Source organism: Calliphora vicina, chromosome 1 (assembly GCF_958450345.1).
Source record: "Calliphora vicina chromosome 1, idCalVici1.1, whole genome shotgun sequence".
NCBI lineage: Eukaryota > Metazoa > Arthropoda > Insecta > Diptera > Calliphoridae > Calliphora > Calliphora vicina.
The window spans coordinates 5,240,408-5,261,041 of record NC_088780.1 but is presented as its reverse complement, the minus strand read 5'-3'; the positions used below and the strand labels follow the sequence as shown (position 1 = coordinate 5,261,041).

Below are 20,634 nucleotides of genomic sequence, written 5' to 3'. Positions count from 1 at the left end.
TTTTATATTCACAGATAAAAATTATCAGATAAAATTACTTATTTAACAAAAAGTTGAAAATTTAAAATAAATGGAGATTTCCTAAAAAAAACATTTTCTAAAAAATCGAAAGGATTCAGAAAAAAACGCTAAATCACAATATCGATATAGCAAACAAATCACTTAGTGGGTTCTTTATAAAAAAATTAAATTTTTTGTGTTCAGCAGAATATTTTTTATAGTTTTGATTCCATATAACACAATAAAACTGTAATGTTCTATATACAATAATATTTTCATCCCAGTGTACCTCCATCATAAAAGCAACTCGAGCACTTGATGATTGTAATGCCAAAGTTACAGCAATAATAAAATCAAATATTGAACTAAGTACGAGTAAGTATAGAATTGCAAAAGGAGAAAAAAACTACTTAAATAACAAATTATAATAATGTAAAAACTCAATTGATTTTGGTAGCAGAAACTACATAGATTTGCTGTTTATAATCGTGTAATAAAAAAAAACCGGCCAATACACATACAATGTCATTCCAGTATACTACTACTCCAATTTTATTATAAGAATAAATGAAATAAGAGAAAACATAACTTGGCTGTTAAATGAAATCCTTATGTTTGTTTTTTTCTCTCACTTTAAGTATTTCATTTAATTTCCTGGCTTATAACGCAGATAAAGAACCGAGGCCGAGTCAGGAGAGTCAGCTAAAATCGTAAAATTCGCTGCAAAATGATTATTTTCATTTTATTTTATGATTTCATTACATTTGTGTTTAGTGCCATTAAATGTTAAAATCGAAATTATAAAGATACATACAATATTTTGTTGCAAGTATTTATTTGTATTTATGTACGAGCATTTTATTATTTAGGTTTTATTTGCCAACATTATTATTGCCTCAACATGTTAGCAACCAACAACATTTTTATGATTTTTTACATTCATTATTTATTTGTATTATTGGAATGACAGACTTCAAGTATCAGCTTTATATTGAATTCAATGGCAGCAGGACGGACTGAATGAATGTATGACTGACTGTGTGCTGATTTGATGCAATTATTGAAGCATTAAACTAACCTGTTTAATACTGATGATTTCATCATAAATACTTTATTATTTTATATTTTATTTTTTATTTTGAAGTATTGAGAATCAAAATCTAAATCTAAATAAAAAAAATAAATTTGAACAAATAAACCATAAATAATATACTTTAAATATATGTATGTGTGTATTACCACTATTTATTTATGTTTTTGCAATTTTTTTTTTTTTGATTTTTTTCCCAAAAATATCATATAATAATCCTAAAAAAATAATCTATATAATCTATATGTATGTATGTATGTGTATTTTCATGTGTCTATATATGTGATTTTGTTTCCTTGTGTTTGTTTAACTAGATTGATATAACGCGTAAAACTTTTTTTTGCCAAATTGTGCTGAGTAGAAGGTTTTAGTTTTTATGTATTTTAAATATTATATTTTGTCATAAATTCTGTTATACACTTGCAGAAAAGATATAACTTGTTTAACAAAAGCCTTAAAGTATGCTCTATTTAGTTAAATCCCTAAAGTATGCTATATATTTCCTGTGAAATTTAAACTATTACAAATATGGGGCGGATTTTCATGAGATTCTTTTAAATTTTTATCTGTTATTTTAAAAGATTTGTACAATATAAATTTATTCAAAGTATTGACCATTATTAGCTATGACTTTTTCCCATATGGGCAATTCCACGAGAATCGCTACCACGACTGAAAACACAAAAACCTTGAAACTTTTTTTCAAGATGACTTGAATAGAAGAAAATAATAAAATGTTACTATGGGAAAGTATTTAAATCATATTACAACATTTTAAAGACAAAAATAATAGTTTAAACTGATTATATTTAATTTTTTAATATTTTAGGTATGTTTTAGGCTAAAATTGCGGCGAAAACTAGGCTCCCAATTAGCTTGTAGTATGAAATGAATTTGACTCCGATTGTTTTTCTGCTATTGTCAAACTGTTTATTGAAACCGAATGTATATTTTCTATTCACTTTTTTAGTTTTTACATACATATATATATTTAAAGAATATATATTGTTTTATTATAAGAGAAAAATCTGTCATGTACGGTATGTCACGTACGATATTAAATTTTATTTATTATAAAATTATCCAAAGATTGTTTTTATTTAAATATGACGGATTGTGAAGGAAAAATATTTCGTTTAGTGTAAGAAATTAAAAGAAAACATAACGCCTCTCACGATTCGAATATTTTCGCATATTTCTACATGTACCTCAAAATGAGTTCCGTTTTATGTCACGTACGATATACCCTTATTTCGAATAAACATTTTATTATTTTAAAATATAGTACCCTCTGAATGGAACATAAAGACCAAATTATTTTTCAGTTACTCTTATTTGTACAAAATATATTCCACTCTATAGGCGTACAAATGTCCCATACGATGATATGAAATTGCCCATATGTCTGGCACCATATGGATTCCGATCTAAAAGAACTGCTCATCTTTTAAGGCCAAGAACGAATAAAGCCAATCTTGGATACTCTGTTCTAAGCGAATTTTAGAAACAAATATTATTCGGACGGCGACGAGGTCAGTACTTGTTTAATAAAGCATTTTTAGGCAAATAATTTTATGTATAAATGCTCGTTTTTGTTCTCTGTGTATTCAATTGAAATTTATTTAATGCTACTCGTATTTATGAATATCCATGCGTTTTTTTTTTGTAAGTATAAAATTCTGCTGTTTCCAAACTTTCATTTTGGTAACTTTTACTGTTAAAACTGTCAGATTTTAAATGTTTAATTAAAATAAATTGTTTTTGCTGAACAAAATTGATCTTTTGAAATCATTTTATATTTTCTAAATAAGAGAAAGCGAGAAATAGAAGGGTTATTTACAGACTAGACTCAAAAATCTATTAAATGAACATTTTTTATTTCAACATCATTTTAAAATCAATTTTTTAAGTTTTGGATATACTTATGGACTTAATTCAATATTCTTTATTATACCCTACACCACCATAGTGGGGAGGGTATAATGCGTTTGTGCAGATGTTTGTAACGCCCAAAAATATTAGTCTAACACCCACCTTAAAGTATACCGATCGACTTAGAATCACTTTCGGAGTCGATTAAACGATGTCCGTCCGTCTGGACTGGCTGGTCGGCTGGCTGTCCATGTAAACCTTGTGCGTAGAGTACAGGTCGCAATTTTAAAGATATTTCGATAAAATTTGGTACATATTATTTTTTCGGCCCAAGGACGAAGCTTATTGAAACTGGCTGAAATCGGTCCATTATTTCACCTAGCCTCCATACAAATGTCCTTCCGAAATTGGACTTTATGGGTCATAAATGTTTAATTTATATATGTATCTCCACAAATTCCTTTCCACATAAGTTTTATATATACAAAATTCATGTCACCAAATTTTGTTACGATCGGTCCATAATTAGTTATAGCTCCCATATAGACCGGCTTCCGAAAATCACTTTAACGTGCTTAAATCACTTAAAAATGTTGGTATACACACAAAATTCAACATAGTAAACTTTCATATAGACATAAATCACAAGACCTAATTTCATGGTGATCGGTCCATAATTGGTCATAGACCCCATATAAGGCCCACTTCCGAAAATCACTCATAAATATAAATTATTGAAATTTTAAAAGAAAAATGATTTTGCTCTTTTACTTAGTGTAGGGTATTATACTTTCTTACTTGTTATATTTATAATCATGACTTGATCACAAATATTCCATAATATGGTAATGTGGCTACAACCATAATATGGCCATGGCATCTAATAGTTTTAAAAGTAATAATATTGTGATTATTACTTTTCATAATGTACTGGAATCATAATAATGTTGGGTTCAACCATAATATGATTGTGCTATAACCATCTCGGTTTACACAACCATATTATGGTTGAGATAGAATGAAAACAGTGTTGGACACAATCATATTATGGTTTGCTGCTGTTATAATATGACGCTCTTCGATTATGGTCACCACAACCATGTTTTTTAATTGCATATGGCTGTGAGTAAGATACCAATCTCCAGTCTTCTCATACTGAACAAAAATTGTGAAGGAATTAAGTGTTTTGGTCCAAAAACTATTAAATTATTATAAACTAAAGCATATTTTTAGGCAGCTTTAAAAAAAATGTATTTCTAAATTTATTTCGAATTTATTTAAAGTTTTTTGCGATTTTGATCTTGAAGATGTAGTTTTTTTGATTTTATATGTTAACAATTTTTGTTCTTTATTATAAGGGCTACAACTTTGCCTGTTTGCTAGATATGAGCCTGAGAAAATGATCACTTTTTTGCAAAAATTACATCAAGGCCCCAAATCTTTGGGGGCATAACTTTGGGCAAAACTGGAAGACATGGAGTCTTTTATCACGTAGTGGGGTCCGTATATGGTTATTTTTTTCGTGTTGCACTGTGTTATTTAATCAGGCTGAATACAAAGTAAATTTTTTTAGAGTTTGGATCGCACTCAATAATTTTCTCCTACCACAGATTTTAATCAGATCTGTTGTTTATATATTTACTGTATTTTCAGTTCAATATGAAATCGGACCCACTGTGTTTATTTTTCTGTTTGTTAGATTCTACAATTCCTTTATTAAATGAGTGACTTTGGAATTCTGCAAACATCATTGAAGATGATCAATCATTCTCAAATACTATTTGAAGAATTTTAAAAAGATTGGTTTTCGTGCCCTTAGAAATGACCAATGAGATTTTAAGGAAACAATGTTATTGGTTCAAATCTTATGAAATCAAAAGTAAAGTTATACAATGTATACCCAATAAGCACTCAAAAATTTAATTTCAAGTGTTGGAAATTAAATTTGAATTCAATTTGAATTCCAGTCCATTTTTCAATTATTTTTCAAGTCAAACATTATTTATTCTTTTTTGTCAAACAAATAAAATTCATCAAATTAAAAAAAAATATTAAGAAACAATTGAAAATAGATTAAACAATTTTTCTATCAAATCAAACATCAGTAAGTAAAATGCGAAAAAGCAATATGGAGTGTATAACAAATTCCTTCCTTATCACACAGAATCCATCGCCAATTTCCAAAAATGAAAGACTCGTCAGTAGATGAAACTCTTAATTATTTTGTTTTAGATTCCCAGAGGAAATCGAAAATAATAAAACTTCAGAATGTATCTCCAAAATCTTACAATAAGCTGATTTTTTTAATTGATTTGTATTTTAATAATATATAAAACATGTTTTTTTTTGCAAAATAAATAGAATCCAAAAAAATTTGAGATTAATTAATTAGAAAAATAAATCAAAGCTTGAATCCGATTATTTTTCGACTTGAATTAAACAATAATTAAAGGATTGAATTAAACTGTATTTGAAAGCTTGAATTCAAGTATTATTCCTACTTGAATTGCATTTTAATTCAAGACTTGAACTCAACTGTATGAACACTGGAATGTTCGACTTGAATTCAAGTTTCCTTTTCACTGGAGAATGCTATTGAATTAAAGCGTAATACAAGTGTATTTCAATCCTTGAAATGTGAATGTATGACTGGAATTAAACTTGCTTTACACTTGAATTCCAGCGAAAATGCTTATTGGGTAGTTTAAAAGTTATTCACATTTTTTGGGTAACTTTTGTAAAGTTTAAATTTGTTTCAATATTAAAAATGTCAAAATGGAATACGTATATAATATTAATGTTAAATTTCTTTGAAATTGGAACTTGCAAATGAGAAAATGGCTATTTAATGTACTATGTTTTGGGTTGGTGAATAAATACAAAAATAAATTTCTCTAATCTAAACTTTATTTCTTAATTAAGTTGTCCATTTTATAACAAACTGTGAATACCATGTATATATCTATTTTCCATCTACATATCTGTGATTATTTTCTCTTGCTGAAAAAAAATAGGAAATTTTCAACATTTGTTGACAGTTATATATTGTTATTTTTATTGATATTTGTCAGCAAAAACTTTAGTTTTTTTTTGTTTGCTGTTATTTCGTTAACGCTTCATTGTTTTTTATAATGCCAACAATTTATTTTTCTTTTTTTTTTGGGACAAAAATAAATTTGTCGATGATCTATGAGTTTTAAAATGGTTTTGAATTTATGTGTGTAAATGTGTGTGTTTTGATACAACAAAATTAATTCTTTCAATGATGTAGAAGATTTTTAAACATAAAAATAAAAAAAAACTAACAGCTTTGGGAAAAAATAGATTAATATATATATAAGAAAACATGTTTAAAATGTACAACACATTAATAGTCTTTTAAATATAAATTCAAGACATAAATTTAAAAAAAAATAAACACAGACACACCAACCCACATATTCAACGCACTTTAGTCTACAAGAATACTCTAAACAACATTTACCACACTATAGTAAAGTAGCAAAAGGTTAATGTACAACACCTCTATCTAGCAATAGCAAAACAGGATAAACATGGAAATATGTTTATATATATGTTTCTATAGACAAAGACACACATTTTAGGTAGACTTCAATACCTAAATAAAAAAAATACCGTTAAAATAGTAATTTTTATTTGTAAACGAATGTGTGTGTATTTATTCATATACAATACTCTAGTAAACTGTGTAAATCATGACAAACATGTAGCAAATAATAACAAATTGCCTACATTAAGGCGTTCGACCTACAAATGCGTTGATAATCGAAATGAAAACAAACGAGCAGGGCGTTTAAAATGACAGTAGGTGTTCTATAGACTACAAACAACAACATCATCCACTAGAAAGTCACAGCGAATTTTCAACCTTAAAATAAAATACAAAATTTATAATGAATGTCAAAATAACAAACAGCACTGTCATGTTTCATTTGTGGGGGAGAGGATAGGGGAGGGAAGCACAAGTAGCCAAATAACTCTGCTGCTGCTTCTCTCTCTATTAACTTAATATAAATAGAAAATGTATTGTTGTTATGTTTTACTCGTATTTCTAACTAAAGTGGTTGCAAGATTTGCTCTCATTTCTCGTTCATTTATTTAATGACAAAAGCGAGATAATGAATGCGAGTCTAGTTAAAATAAAACGTGATTGCTTTATATGATTTCTGTTTAGATTTGTGAATTCATGTATTTTTCTGAAAAATTTAAGGCTTTTTTATGCATTTTATTGATTAGTTTTATAACAATTTAATAAAATTTTAAATCATTGTAAAATAATTTATGGCGGAAACATGACTAAGGAAGTTTGGATGTAATTTGATTTCCTGTTTTTTCTATTGAATCTTATACGGTTGCTATTTATTATTTTGAGCTGTCAGAATCTGGATGTTTTTGAACTTTCACAATCTATCAATCTTACGATTATTTAAATTGGCTTTCTTCGAACATTTTTACTTAATAGATATTCTCTTTAGTTCTAAGAAATTTAGAACTAATTTTTTAAAGTAGTTGATTTATTTTCGTTCTTAATAAGTTTTTGTTGTCGAATTTTTACAGAATCCCATGATTTCAAAGCTAATCGGCTCGTCATTACAGTTTAGTTCTGACGTTTCTCAAGGCAATACAAATATTTAAACAACAATTTTAAGCTATTATAATTATTCACAGTTTGAAATATATGACTAAGAGACTTGAGTAACATTAGAGTGTATTCAATTCCCCATTTTTTTCTATATATAAAACTATAGTTAAATATGAAATTTTGTCTTTCTATCATGATTGCAACCCTGCGATTTAGTTTTGAGGTGCATTTACAAGGGAAAAAAAAGTATTTTTTTCAGTTTTTAAAAAAGTTTTGCCATTAAATAATTACTTTTGCAATTTAATTTAAAAGAATCGAAATGTGTACGTAATTGTCGTTCTAAAAAGATATAAAAGACAAATATTGGTTGAAAAATGTTAAAGTTATTAAAAAATCGCCAGGCCATTAAAGTGTCTCAGGCCACTAGAACAAGAAATGTAGGAACAAAATTAACATATTTTGAGATATATTAAAATAAAAGCCTATTTTCAATTAAAATACATACATATTTACTTGTATATGAGTTTTTGTATTCGTAGGATACCGTTAACTTATTCGTTAAAATATTTTTTCTAACGGCAGTTTCAAAACTCCAATTTCAAATTTTTAAAAATTTTGTTAAACAGATTTCAGAATTCTTTGATCATCGCATGAGGATTTATTTACAACATAATAGGAAATAAAAATGTGAAAAAATACTAGACCTCATGTTATATTTTTCTTAAGTTTCATCAAAATCGGCCCAAAAATATATAACATTTCGCATCTTTCCATTAGAAATTCTAAATATTGCAAAAATTTACCTTTGACCTTCATATAGCTATCTAAAATATTTGGAACACATTTTGCTAAGTACAATAGGAAATAAGTTATATGGTTGAGAAAAAAACACCTGCTTGGCAAAAATGTCAAATTTTGACCCTCTCTAACTCAGAGAGTTCTGGACCGATCTTGTTGAAAAATTGTGTCTGAATTATTATAGAACTAACCTTGGTGCAAATTTCATTCCGATCGGAAGAAATCGGACACTTGACATGAAATCCCCCATATGTATGTAGAATCTACAAGAAGAGACTAACAAAAAACGTTGCCAAAGCAGTGTTTTATCTCTTATGGTTAACAAGATATTAACATTTAAAAATTCAATTTTTATCCGTCTGTCCGTCTGTATATTGAAATCAACTTTCCGTATAAGGAAAAAACCGGGACAACCTCGATTTTTGGCCTATTTTTTATCAATATCTGGATTACTAAGTCATTAATATAGACAATATGGATATCTAATGATAAATATTTGAAAGTCCATTGCAACGATTTATATAAGGCTATATATAGTAAGTTTGAGCCCGAATTTTTATTTTTACCAAAAACAATTTTTTGTCATAAATTTTTTTTCACTAATAAATTTTAATAAATTTGGAAAAACATTAAAAAAAATCTTTTTTTAAAAAATTTAAAAAACCAATTCAAAAAAAAATATTTTTTTTACATACAAATTTTTATTATAAAGTATAATTTGGTGAAGGTTATATAAGATTCGGCACAGCCGAATATAGCTCTCTTTTTTGTTTTTATTTAATCAGTCCCTGATTTCTGAAACACTTTAATGATCTGATTCTAAAACAATTTTTTTGCTAATTTTGAAAACGGCTTTTTCATTTTTACTTAAAGTAAATTATTCTTATTAAACCTATTCATATATTTTTGTGTTTCCTTTTTATTTTAGTTTCTATTTATTTTTTGCGACCATTGCCATTAATAGCCATTGTTGTTTTTATTTGATTCCTTTGATTTCCCTTTTGTCTGGTAAATATCTGTGAATTATTTGTATCTATGTGTAAGTGTATTTCTACAAATATCCCGCTAGTTCTAAATGTGACACTGATATCCATTTTGCTAGTACTTTCCATGGAGACTGGTTATATGCCTTTAATGTCTCCCAGTCAATTCATACTTCGATATCCCTTTGATGTCTAAGACATGATATTTAAGATGTTGCTATATTGATCGCAACCTAATTATTGAGATAGAGAGGATATTATTAGCATTTTTGTTCACTTCTCGGACTAGTTACTTGACTGGTGCCAAGTTGTGAGTATGATAACTAATCTCAATCGTATAGTTTCCTAATAGTTTTTTATCAAGCGAAGTAACCACTGCTCAACCCTTTAAGCTAGTCCAGTGTATTGTCCCACAAACTATAGCTATATTAACTGAGTTTTCTCCATGATGATTTTCTACTTTTTAGTTGTTTTTCATTTAAATATTTCTTTTTTTTCTGTTTCCTTTTACTGATTCAATACTTGTTGTAAATACAACTCTATATTGATGATATGAAAAATATATAAAACTTTAGTTTCTTTCATCTTGTTTTTATTTTCATTCTTAAAGATTATTTTTGTTGTTATTGTACATTTGGAAAAAAAATAAACAAGATGTGAAGAAAGTAGGAACAAAATGAGAAATATACACAAAATACATACAGATGTACATACATATATACACAGATTTATATCCTTGAGAATATAGAATGTTATATAAACACAACTACAACTACAACCTGATAACTCACATTATTATAAATGTGTATGAAATTACACATACATATATACAAAACTTATAGAGTTTATACAACTCGCTATATACAAATAAGTATAAGAAAATGAAAAGAAAAATAAAAATCTCATGTATTTAATATAACATTGCCCATCATGCTCTGCAGATCATATTATATTAAGTTTATGTTACAGTTAAGTACAGCTAGAACACTTACTTTTATTATTTGTTTTATAATATATTCAAATTCATCTCATTCTAAACAAAATTAACGTTGTTTACCCTCCTGTGTTGTTTTCCATACAAACACCTTTTTGGCAGAAACAATCCATTTGACGACAAAAATGCTATTCCTAGTGCAAAATAAATAGAAATCACATGTGTGTGGAAAACCACACATAGGTTATCAAAAAATAGTTTGAGTCAATGAATGCGTTTTGTATGCTATATGCGGCAGCAAATGTCAATTTCATAAACATAGCTTAACAATTTTTTCTAAATGTATAAAAATATTAAGTATGTGTGGTTTCCCACACAAATCTACTTCGTTCCTCGTTAAAACAGTATCTGATGTTCTCGATGCTGTACAATCACTTTTATACACATTATGTTTTGTTTGAATACTAACGCGTTACAGCACATAAATCCAATTTAATTTGTATGAGTTTGCAAAAAAAAAACTTAAAACAGACTTTATTTATACATATTTTATTTTCTTTAAAAAAAAACATTAAATTTTCTTAAATAAATGTTAAAATATTTTTCACATTTTGTATGCGTTATTTGTAATTTTTGGTAGAAAAGGTAACAAAGCAAAAAAAATTAAAAGAGGGTAAGAAAAGGACATGAATAATTGATAGTATGAGATGACGTTGTTGGTGTTATTTAAACAGAAAAATGTTTGTTATAAAATCTTTGCTTCATTTTATTTTTGGAGAAATACATACTAAAGACCTGCACAAGCTGCATTGTTTAACACGAAGACAATTGCCACATGATGCTTTTGTCATGTCATGTTATGTTCTTTTACCTACTTAACAGCAACACGCAAAGGCAATGTATATCAAAACAAAAAACAAACGCAGCATCATTTTAACAACATCATAACACACACAACATTAAAAAAATTAACAGATGCATGGATGACATGGAAAATAATTTCAAGTCATTTAAATCATGTATGAGGCCTTTTTTGTATGAGATGATTTCAATTCACTTGTAGTATTTATTGTGTGCAATAAGAAAAAATCTATATTAATATATAAATGTCTTTGTAAGTTTGTTGGTTTGTTTATTTGTTTGAGCATCACGCCTAAACGGCTGAACCGATTTTATTGAAATTTGGAACGTAGATAGATCCTTACTGGGAAGCGTCAATAGGCTATATATTTTTTTACTACGACAGGGCTAGCGAAGCGCACCGAGTCAAGCTAGTTGACTATAAAAATACAACTGAAATTTATATTTATATTATATAGTAGGTCAAAATAAAAATACGAAAGTACACCAATGGGTTTTTCAATGTTGTTTTGGAAAATTTTACAATATTTAGTAATATTACCTGTTATATTATTACTTTAAAAGGAATACGTGGAATTAAAAATGTAATGTGTTTCACATACATATTTTAAATACTACCTGACTTAGGTACAACCGCTCGAATATTATTAACGGGACATTTAATAATTACATTGCTAAATAAAATAAAACTTCATGAACAAAGCCAATTGGCCTATTAAACGGTGTTTAATTAAAGAAAATTAAATTAATGTATAAATCCTTAACGGTGAAGTTTATAATATATTTAATGTTTAAATTTAATGAAGTGTCTCTGAATCGTTCGCGGCATAATTGCTACAAAAATAAAAATCTACGAAAATGATCCAATGGAACAAAAGCAACTGCCCAACGATTTGAAGAAAAAGTGTAGGGCATTTATTGCGTAACTTCACAGAATTTTTTCCCCTATTTTTTGTTTTCAAATAAAATCTAGAAGGCTTGAACAAAATTATTTAAATTTTCTAGTATATTTTAATGTTATTCAAAAATGTTTGAAATTTTTGTTGGAAAATATTTAATTTTTTTATGATTTTCAGCTATACAATGAGAAAATATGTATACGTTTCAGACTTTTCTATACATTTAGAAATATTGGCCAATATTGGGATATTATACAAAAATATTTGAACTACATAATGCAATTTATTATAAAATAGCAACAAATTTGTGTAAAAAATTAAAAATTTCCTTCATGTACAAATTAATAATATTTATGAACATGTTCTTATTCTGAATGAAAAAAGTTTGGAAAAAATTCATGTTCGATTAATAATATTTATTAAAAAATTCATTCCAATTATGAATTTCTTTTTCCTGTGTTACACTTTATTATTTATATTTTTTAAAAATCCTTATATTATTTGTTCTAAATATTTAAAAAAAAATATATAATGCTAAATAATAATAGTTCTCAGATTTTCACAGTTCAGCAGTTATGTACAATTTCATTCTGCTATGCAATTTTATTCTGCCTAACAATGCGACACTTGTTAACATCAATTCAATTCAAGCTACCACACATAACAACAGCATCATCAATAGTTATAGACATGACATGGCACAACACGGTTTTCGCGGCGCGAAGACATGGTACAACATGGTTTTTGCGGCGCGATGACATTGAACAACATGATGTGCGCGTCGACACAACAAAACAAAGCATCAAATTTTGAAGTAAGACATTTTTCTACAAAATGTTGTCTTGTGCAGGCCTTTAATACATACTACATAAATGATTTATGACTAATGGAAATGGGTATTTATTAAGAAGAAAAAATCTGAGAAAATAAGAAATAATGAAAAAAAACATGCTTTAAAATATATTTTAGGGCTTATTTGTTTTGTATAAACAATTTTTAGTAAAATTTAAAATTTTAATTAATTAGAACATTCAGAGAAAAGTTATGATTTATAGTAGCATATTTCAGTTCTAGTTCAGTTCTAGTTCAGTTCTAGTTCAGTTCTAGTTCAGTTCTAGTTCAGTTCTAGTTCAGTTCTAGTTCAGTTCTAGTTCAGTTCTAGTTCAGTTCTAGTTCAGTTCTAGTTCAGTTCTAGTTCAGTTCTAGTTCAGTTCTAGTTCAGTTCTAGTTCAGTTCTAGTTCAGTTCTAGTTCAGTTCTAGTTCAGTTCTAGTTCAGTTCTAGTTCAGTTCTAGTTCAGTTCTAGTTCAGTTCTAGTTCAGTTCTAGTTCAGTTCTAGTTCAGTTCTAGTTCAGTTCTAGTTCAGTTCTAGTTCAGTTCTAGTTCAGTTCTAGTTCAGTTCTAGTTCAGTTCTAGTTCAGTTCTAGTTCAGTTCTAGTTCAGTTCTAGTTCAGTTCTAGTTCAGTTCTAGTTCAGTTCTAGTTCAGTTCTAGTTCAGTTCTAGTTCAGTTCTAGTTCAGTTCTAGTTCAGTTCTAGTTCAGTTCTAGTTCAGTTCTAGTTCAGTTCTAGTTCAGTTCTAGTTCAGTTCTAGTTCAGTTCTAGTTCAGTTCTAGTTCAGTTCTAGTTCAGTTCTAGTTCAGTTCTAGTTCAGTTCTAGTTCAGTTCTAGTTCAGTTCTAGTTCAGTTCTAGTTCAGTTCTAGTTCAGTTCTAGTTCAGTTCTAGTTCAGTTCTAGTTCAGTTCTAGTTCAGTTCTAGTTCAGTTCTAGTTCAGTTCTAGTTCAGTTCTAGTTCAGTTCTAGTTCAGTTCTAGTTCAGTTCTAGTTCAGTTCTAGTTCAGTTCTAGTTCAGTTCTAGTTCAGTTCTAGTTCAGTTCTAGTTCAGTTCTAGTTCAGTTCTAGTTCAGTTCTAGTTCAGTTCTAGTTCAGTTCTAGTTCAGTTCTAGTTCAGTTCTAGTTCAGTTCTAGTTCAGTTCTAGTTCAGTTCTAGTTCAGTTCTAGTTCAGTTCTAGTTCAGTTCTAGTTCAGTTCTAGTTCAGTTCTAGTTCAGTTCTAGTTCAGTTCTAGTTCAGTTCTAGTTCAGTTCTAGTTCAGTTCTAGTTCAGTACTAGTTCAGCTCTCTCTTCTATCATGTTCTTCCACATTGTTTGTATGTTTCTAAATTTTATTATCTACATTTGTTTCCTTTGTATGTGTGCATTTGACCATTAAAATAAATACTATTTATTTAATGCCACTCAATTACAAATGCTCCAATAATTTCACTAATTTTTAAACCACTATAAATGTCAAAAATATATAAATCTTTTACATTTAACTATGCCTCTATCATTATTTAAACAATTTCTCTATAATTTATGCCTCTATGTAAGTGAAAATTATAATTTATTATTTTTAGTGATCAGCCAGCCAGTTCCCATTTAAAATGGTGGGCAAATTTTCCCAATTAGCATTAATAAGGAAACTGGCAATTGTTGAAAATAAAACAAAATTAGCCCCAGTGACAAAAAAAATATACAAATGCTTATATAAACCGCACAACATCCTTTTGAAAGGAAAAAAATCGCTCGCTACTCTGGCTTATCCTGCTGCCATGACAAATTAGACATGTGTCGCTAACATTTATTATTGTGTCCTAGTAATGGAAAAATTATATGTTCCGTTGAAAACAAAAAAAAAATTCCATTTCATTTCAACTGAACTCTATTATCAACAATTGCAGCGGGATAAAAACAAACGCACTTGCACGCATTTACTCGCTAGTACATGGAAATACTTTTATGCAAATGAAAATGACGTTTGTAGTTTTTTGCCGAAGAGCCTCCATATTTAAACACATACATTAGTTTAACTAAGCAAAAATGTGTGTGTTATTTGTGTACATGTGTATTTGCCATGAAAAAGTATTTATTTGAAATTAAAATTGGCATTTGATTTTGTGTTTATGTACATGTGCATGGGTATGTGTAGTGGAGGCTTAAGCGGAAGTTGATTAGAATGCATAACATTAACGGAAATAGCATCATAATTCAAAAGTGCTTTACAACTACACTACTACCATTCCTACTACATACCACCATCATCGTCATCATCAACATTTGTTGCTTTTCACCATCACTTAATCACAAAGAATGAACTTCTCTACATACAACATCATCCAGCTAGCTTTTTATACATTCCCCATCTGCCTGCAAATGTTTCAAATTTCAAACTCTTCTCCTATTCATACTCGCATGTATGTATGTGCGGAGTACTTCAACAAATTCAATTCGTTAACTTGCATGGCGTAAATAATGAATAATTGTCATTGTCATGACAGTAGTTAGTCACATGATCAGCCGCTATCATAAGTAGATTGCAAATGTAATTTTAATGAGTGAACAAAAAACGTTTAAATTTTAGTGTGAAATATTAAAGAACTCTGTTTAAAACTGTCCCCCCTACTTTTCTATAAAATTAGCTAAAGCGTTAAGAAAAACATAAACTTGGTTAAAACATTGCGTTTTATGTTGTGTTATTAAAATATTCCAAAGATCGCTCACAACTGTGTTACTTCAATATATTACATATATTTTCGGGAATTCTTGTATTATAAATCCGATAAAACAATCCATAAATGACTGTTATGAGATATGGAGACTTTCACGGTCCAGAACGCGACATTCGCACTACTTTGAAGTGAAAAATTTAATGAAATCTTAAAAATTTGTTTTTTACACTATGTTAAGTGTCAATTATAGATTTTATCGTTTTGTTGTCATTAACACATAAAACAGAATTGCAACATCATATTTGTTGATAGTTGTCATGTTAATATATTGAAATGATTTAGCACGCGGTATATTTTCCGTCACGTTTGTAATAATGACAAATTCAAGTAATTTCAACAACAGCCACTTACATTAATACTTTATATACAGTTTTTAAAAAGTCTTTCAATTTAATGTTTACTTCAAACTCTCTTTGTCTTTAGCTTATCTCTTCTTTATATTACGCAATTTTGTCTGCTCTATTAGATTTTTTTTTAATATTTTCCTGCAGCAGCTTGCAATTTTTTTTTTGTAATAAAAATTAGCCAAATCGATCCATAAATGACTGTATATGATTAATTTCACAGTCCAGAACGCGACATTCGTAGGCATTGGAAAACAAATAGAGAAATCATCATTATCTTTTAGCTTGTTTCCATTTTCAATGAGATTTTAGTAGCACTATGTTAAGAGATTTTTTGTTTTTGATATACTGGCAATAAACATGGATTCATTCCGTTTGTAATTTCCACATTTTTCATTTGCGACCCCATAAAGTGTATATATTCTGGATCGTTATAGATAGCGGAATCGATATAGCCATGTCCGTCTGTGTGTTGAAATCAACTTTCCGAAGCCCCCAAATAACTTACATACACGATTCATACATCAATATCTCCGAAATTCTTCCGGCTCGGTCTCTATTTAAAATCGAGAAAATCGGTACACAAATGGCTGAGATATAAGGAAAAAACTAGGACAACCTCGATTTTTGACCCATTTTTGACCTATATATGGGTTACTAAGTCATTAATATAGACAATATGGATATCTAATGATAGATATTTCAAAGACCTTTGCAACGACGTATACAAGACCATAGTAAGTTGGACATACAATGGGTCAAAATCGGAAAAAAATATTTTTTAACCTAAATTTTTTTTCATCAAAAATTTTTTTTTGTCATAAATTCTTTTTCCAAAAAATTTATTAAAGAAATTTAAAAAAAAAATTTTAAAAAACTTTTTTTAAAAAAAATTAAAAAACAATTTGGAAAAAAAATGTTTAAAAAAAATTTAAAAAAAAAATTGATTTTGTTTAAATAAAAATATTTAAAAAAAAAATATTTTGAAGTATAATTTGGTGAAGGGTATAAAGATTCGGCACAGCCCAATATAGCTCTCTTACTTGTTTTAAAATAAATTAGAATAATGTGACTCTTTGTTAATAGTTTTCATGTTGAAATATTTGCACTAGTTTTGTTCACAACCATTAGTAGGATTTAGCACGCGACATATTTTTCCGTCATGAATGTGATACGGATTAATTCCAGTAATTTTAATAAAAGCCTCGTAATTATTATTTATTAGTTCAACATACTTCAATAACTTTAACTCTTGAACTCAACCCACTGGATATTAATTTTCTTCTTTCTTATAAAATAAACTTCACTTTATCTCTCTATGGCGTAACTTTTCTCTCTCAGTTGACCATTGATGGCAACGCTGTTTGCTGCGACCCTATATTCGAATTCGAATATTCAGTTAAAGAACATTGTATAAAGTACACCTCATATGGCGTATGTATTAGAAAGCTCTAGACAGTTAAAGAGCAATCTAGAGAGTAGATGGCAGTGTTATAAATAGTGGCAGAGGTTGCAGTCGTTAGTGAGTTTATCAGTGACGCTATATAAACAGTGCCTTAAAGTGTGTTGTATTTTTCAAATGAATTCATGTACATTATAAAGTGTGCCTGTATTTCTGCGAATTTATAAACGTGTATAAAAAACATTGAGTGACTATTTAATTCTATTGTTGTACATTTTAAATAAATAAAGAGTTGTTACTGTTTTCAAACTACTAAACGGCTGTTATTTGCAATCAAACGTATCCGGTTTATTTAAAGGAAATAAACCAACGTTTTGAAAAGGTTAAAACGTAACAATACTTTAGTGGATGTCTTTTAATTGTTCGCAAGTACACCATTGTTGCTTTCCTTCTTGTTTTATCACTCGTTTTAAACTAAATATGAAATAATAAAAATATTTTTTTTTTTTTGAAAAATATACCTTAAAATAGCGAAAGCGACACAGCTAAAAATCAAAATAAAATGTTACCTTTTTAGCTAAATTAACTAAATTTGGCTTTGACTTAAAACTTTCAACCACTTGTTATAACTATATACCAGAATGCGACAAAAGAACATGAATAAAATCAAATGAAATATTTAAAAATCAATTTTTTGCCACTTGATTAGAACGATCGCGCAGTACTGATAACAAAGATACAAGAACGCGACATTGGCACATGAACATAATCAAATAAAGAGCAATATTCGGCTGTGCCGAATCTTATATACCCTTCACCAAATTATACTTCAAAATAATTTATTTTAAATATTTTTAGCTAAACAAAATTTAATTTTTTTTAATTGTTTTTAAATTTTTTTTTAATTTTTTTTAAAAAAAGTTTTTTCCAAATTTTTTTCTTTTTTTTGTAAAAAAAATTTGTGACAAAAAAATTTTTTTGATGAAAAAAAAATTCGGGTTAAAAAATATTTTTCCCGATTTTGACCCATTGTAGGTCCAACTTACTATAGCCTTATCGACATCGTTGCAATGGACTTTGAAATATCTATCATTAGATATCCATTAGATCTAAAATAGGTCAAAAATCGAGGTTCTCCCGGTTTTTTGCTCATATCTCCGTTATTTATGGACCGATTTTGCTGATTTTAAATAGCAAACTTCTTTGAAGATTTGGATCCCGAAGATATCTGGGGCCTCAGAAAATTGATTTCCACAGACAGACGGACATGGCTTAATCGACTCCGCTATCTATAAGGATTCAGAATATACATATGTATATACTTTATAGGGTCGGAAATGAAAAATGTAGAAATTACAAACGGAATGACAAACTTATATATACCCTTCTCACGAAGGTTAAGGGTATAAAAAAATTTTTTTTTAAAATTTTAAAAAAAAAATTTCTTTAATTTAAAAAAAAAATTTAAATTTAAAAAACAATTCCAAAAAATTTTTTTTAAAAAAAATTAAAAAAACAACTTTGAAAAAAAAAATTTTTTTACCTAAAAATATTTAAAATTTTTATTTTGAAGTATAATTTGGTGTATATAAAATTACTTACTTGTTTTTTTTGGTATTAATTTGCTCTTGATAGATACCTATAAAAATATGTGAACTCAATACTAAAGAGAAAATCTCATTAAAAGTAGCTAAAATAAAGGAAAAATATATATTCAATTTTCAGGACAATTTTGTAATGTTAACAACTAAGATTAGCTGAAAAAATTTAAATCATTTGTTTAATAACATTTTAATTTTGGGTCCTTTCTTTAGAAAAGTCTATATTTAAATTTAAACTGATATCCGCTTTCACATGAATCCTCTATTTAACTGAAATCCAATCAATGGGAATATTGTAGCATAATATTAATTTGTTAATTCAATATTGTAAATTTATATTTACGGTATTGTGTCAACATTGCAAACAAGAGTAAGATGATCATTATTTGAATTTATCATTTATGACTACATCGATATTGGGAAATTTGGTAAACTGCATGTTGGTCAACATATTTAGCAAAAACGTTGTATAGTTTTTCTCTTAGTAATGTATATGTGGCCACTCCCAAAGAAAAAATTATGGCTGTGGTGACCATAATCGTACAGCGTCATATTATGATGGGATTTTCGTATATGACCATATTACTTTGTGTATCATTATAAAATATCATAATCAATGATCATATTACAGTAGTCGCATAACCATTATATGATTATGTGTAACCATAATATGATTCCAGCTCAACCAAAATATGGTCATATTAAAACATGATGCTATGTTTGTAGCACAATCATATTTTTGTTGACTCCAACCATATTAGGATTCCAGCTCAAACATAATATGAATATTTTTAACTTTTTTAAGAACTTGAAATAGCTGTTATTGTATCCGCAGCGACGATCATGATCATGTTATGATTATAACTATAACACTATATTTGCATAGTTATCAGAATTTAGAATTTTAGAATTTTCAAGTTATTATTGAAATAAAATGTATTTAAACATAAAAACCTTTACGACAAACATTTATGAATGCCTAGAACATAGCATAGTTACCGCAACCATGTATTTTCTGGGCCTGCATGAATATATAAAACTTTCTCATACCTTAGGGCAGTATTGCAATGCTACACACAGTTAAAACGTAGTGGCAAATAAATTTCAAAATCATTTATTCAACTGCCATCTGTTTTTATTAAATTTTCTTCAACAAAATACAATAGAACATCATCAGTAACATAAAATAGATGGAAAATTGCATATTTTCATTTCTAACTCACTCTACTTTCGTCTTTCCTTGTAAACTCTAGATACATATATTGTAAAGTTATATAAAATAAACATGACGATACACCAGAAAATACGTACGTAGGTACGGTATGTACCTACTTACACATAAATGTATAAACTGAAAATAAATCCAGCTTAGATTTTTGCATAAATTTCTTACTGGTAATAGGTTTACTATGTACAAGTCTATGTAATACGTGTGATTTTAAACACATTCAGTTACACACACACACTTACATATCGTCACTTGAAATGCCAAAAGGGAGTAACAACCAAAAAATTTTAAATTGAGTTTTTAATGGATATTGGTCAAGACACACAAAGTCTTCACATATTTTTAGCTTAACCTTCGCTTTACCAAAGGCTTTTTTATGTACATGGTAAACCAATACCCCCCGAGTATTGGTAAACGAACGAAATTTTAAAAAATCGAAAAACCTTATAAAAAGTTTAAAATGTTTCTATTA

The 20,634-nt window shown here is 28.1% G+C and overlaps 1 protein-coding gene across 1 annotated transcript in view; it reads left to right on the top strand.

The window, feature by feature from the left end:
• Nlg4 (Neuroligin 4) overlaps nt 1-20,634 on the top strand; it is a 207,505-nt gene that overhangs the window by 174,782 nt on the left and 12,089 nt on the right. The window contains exon 10 of the mRNA XM_065498841.1: nt 5,156-5,163. Within this exon, the coding sequence (XP_065354913.1) occupies nt 5,156-5,163 (8 nt within the window). The remainder of the gene's footprint in view (nt 1-5,155; nt 5,164-20,634) is intronic.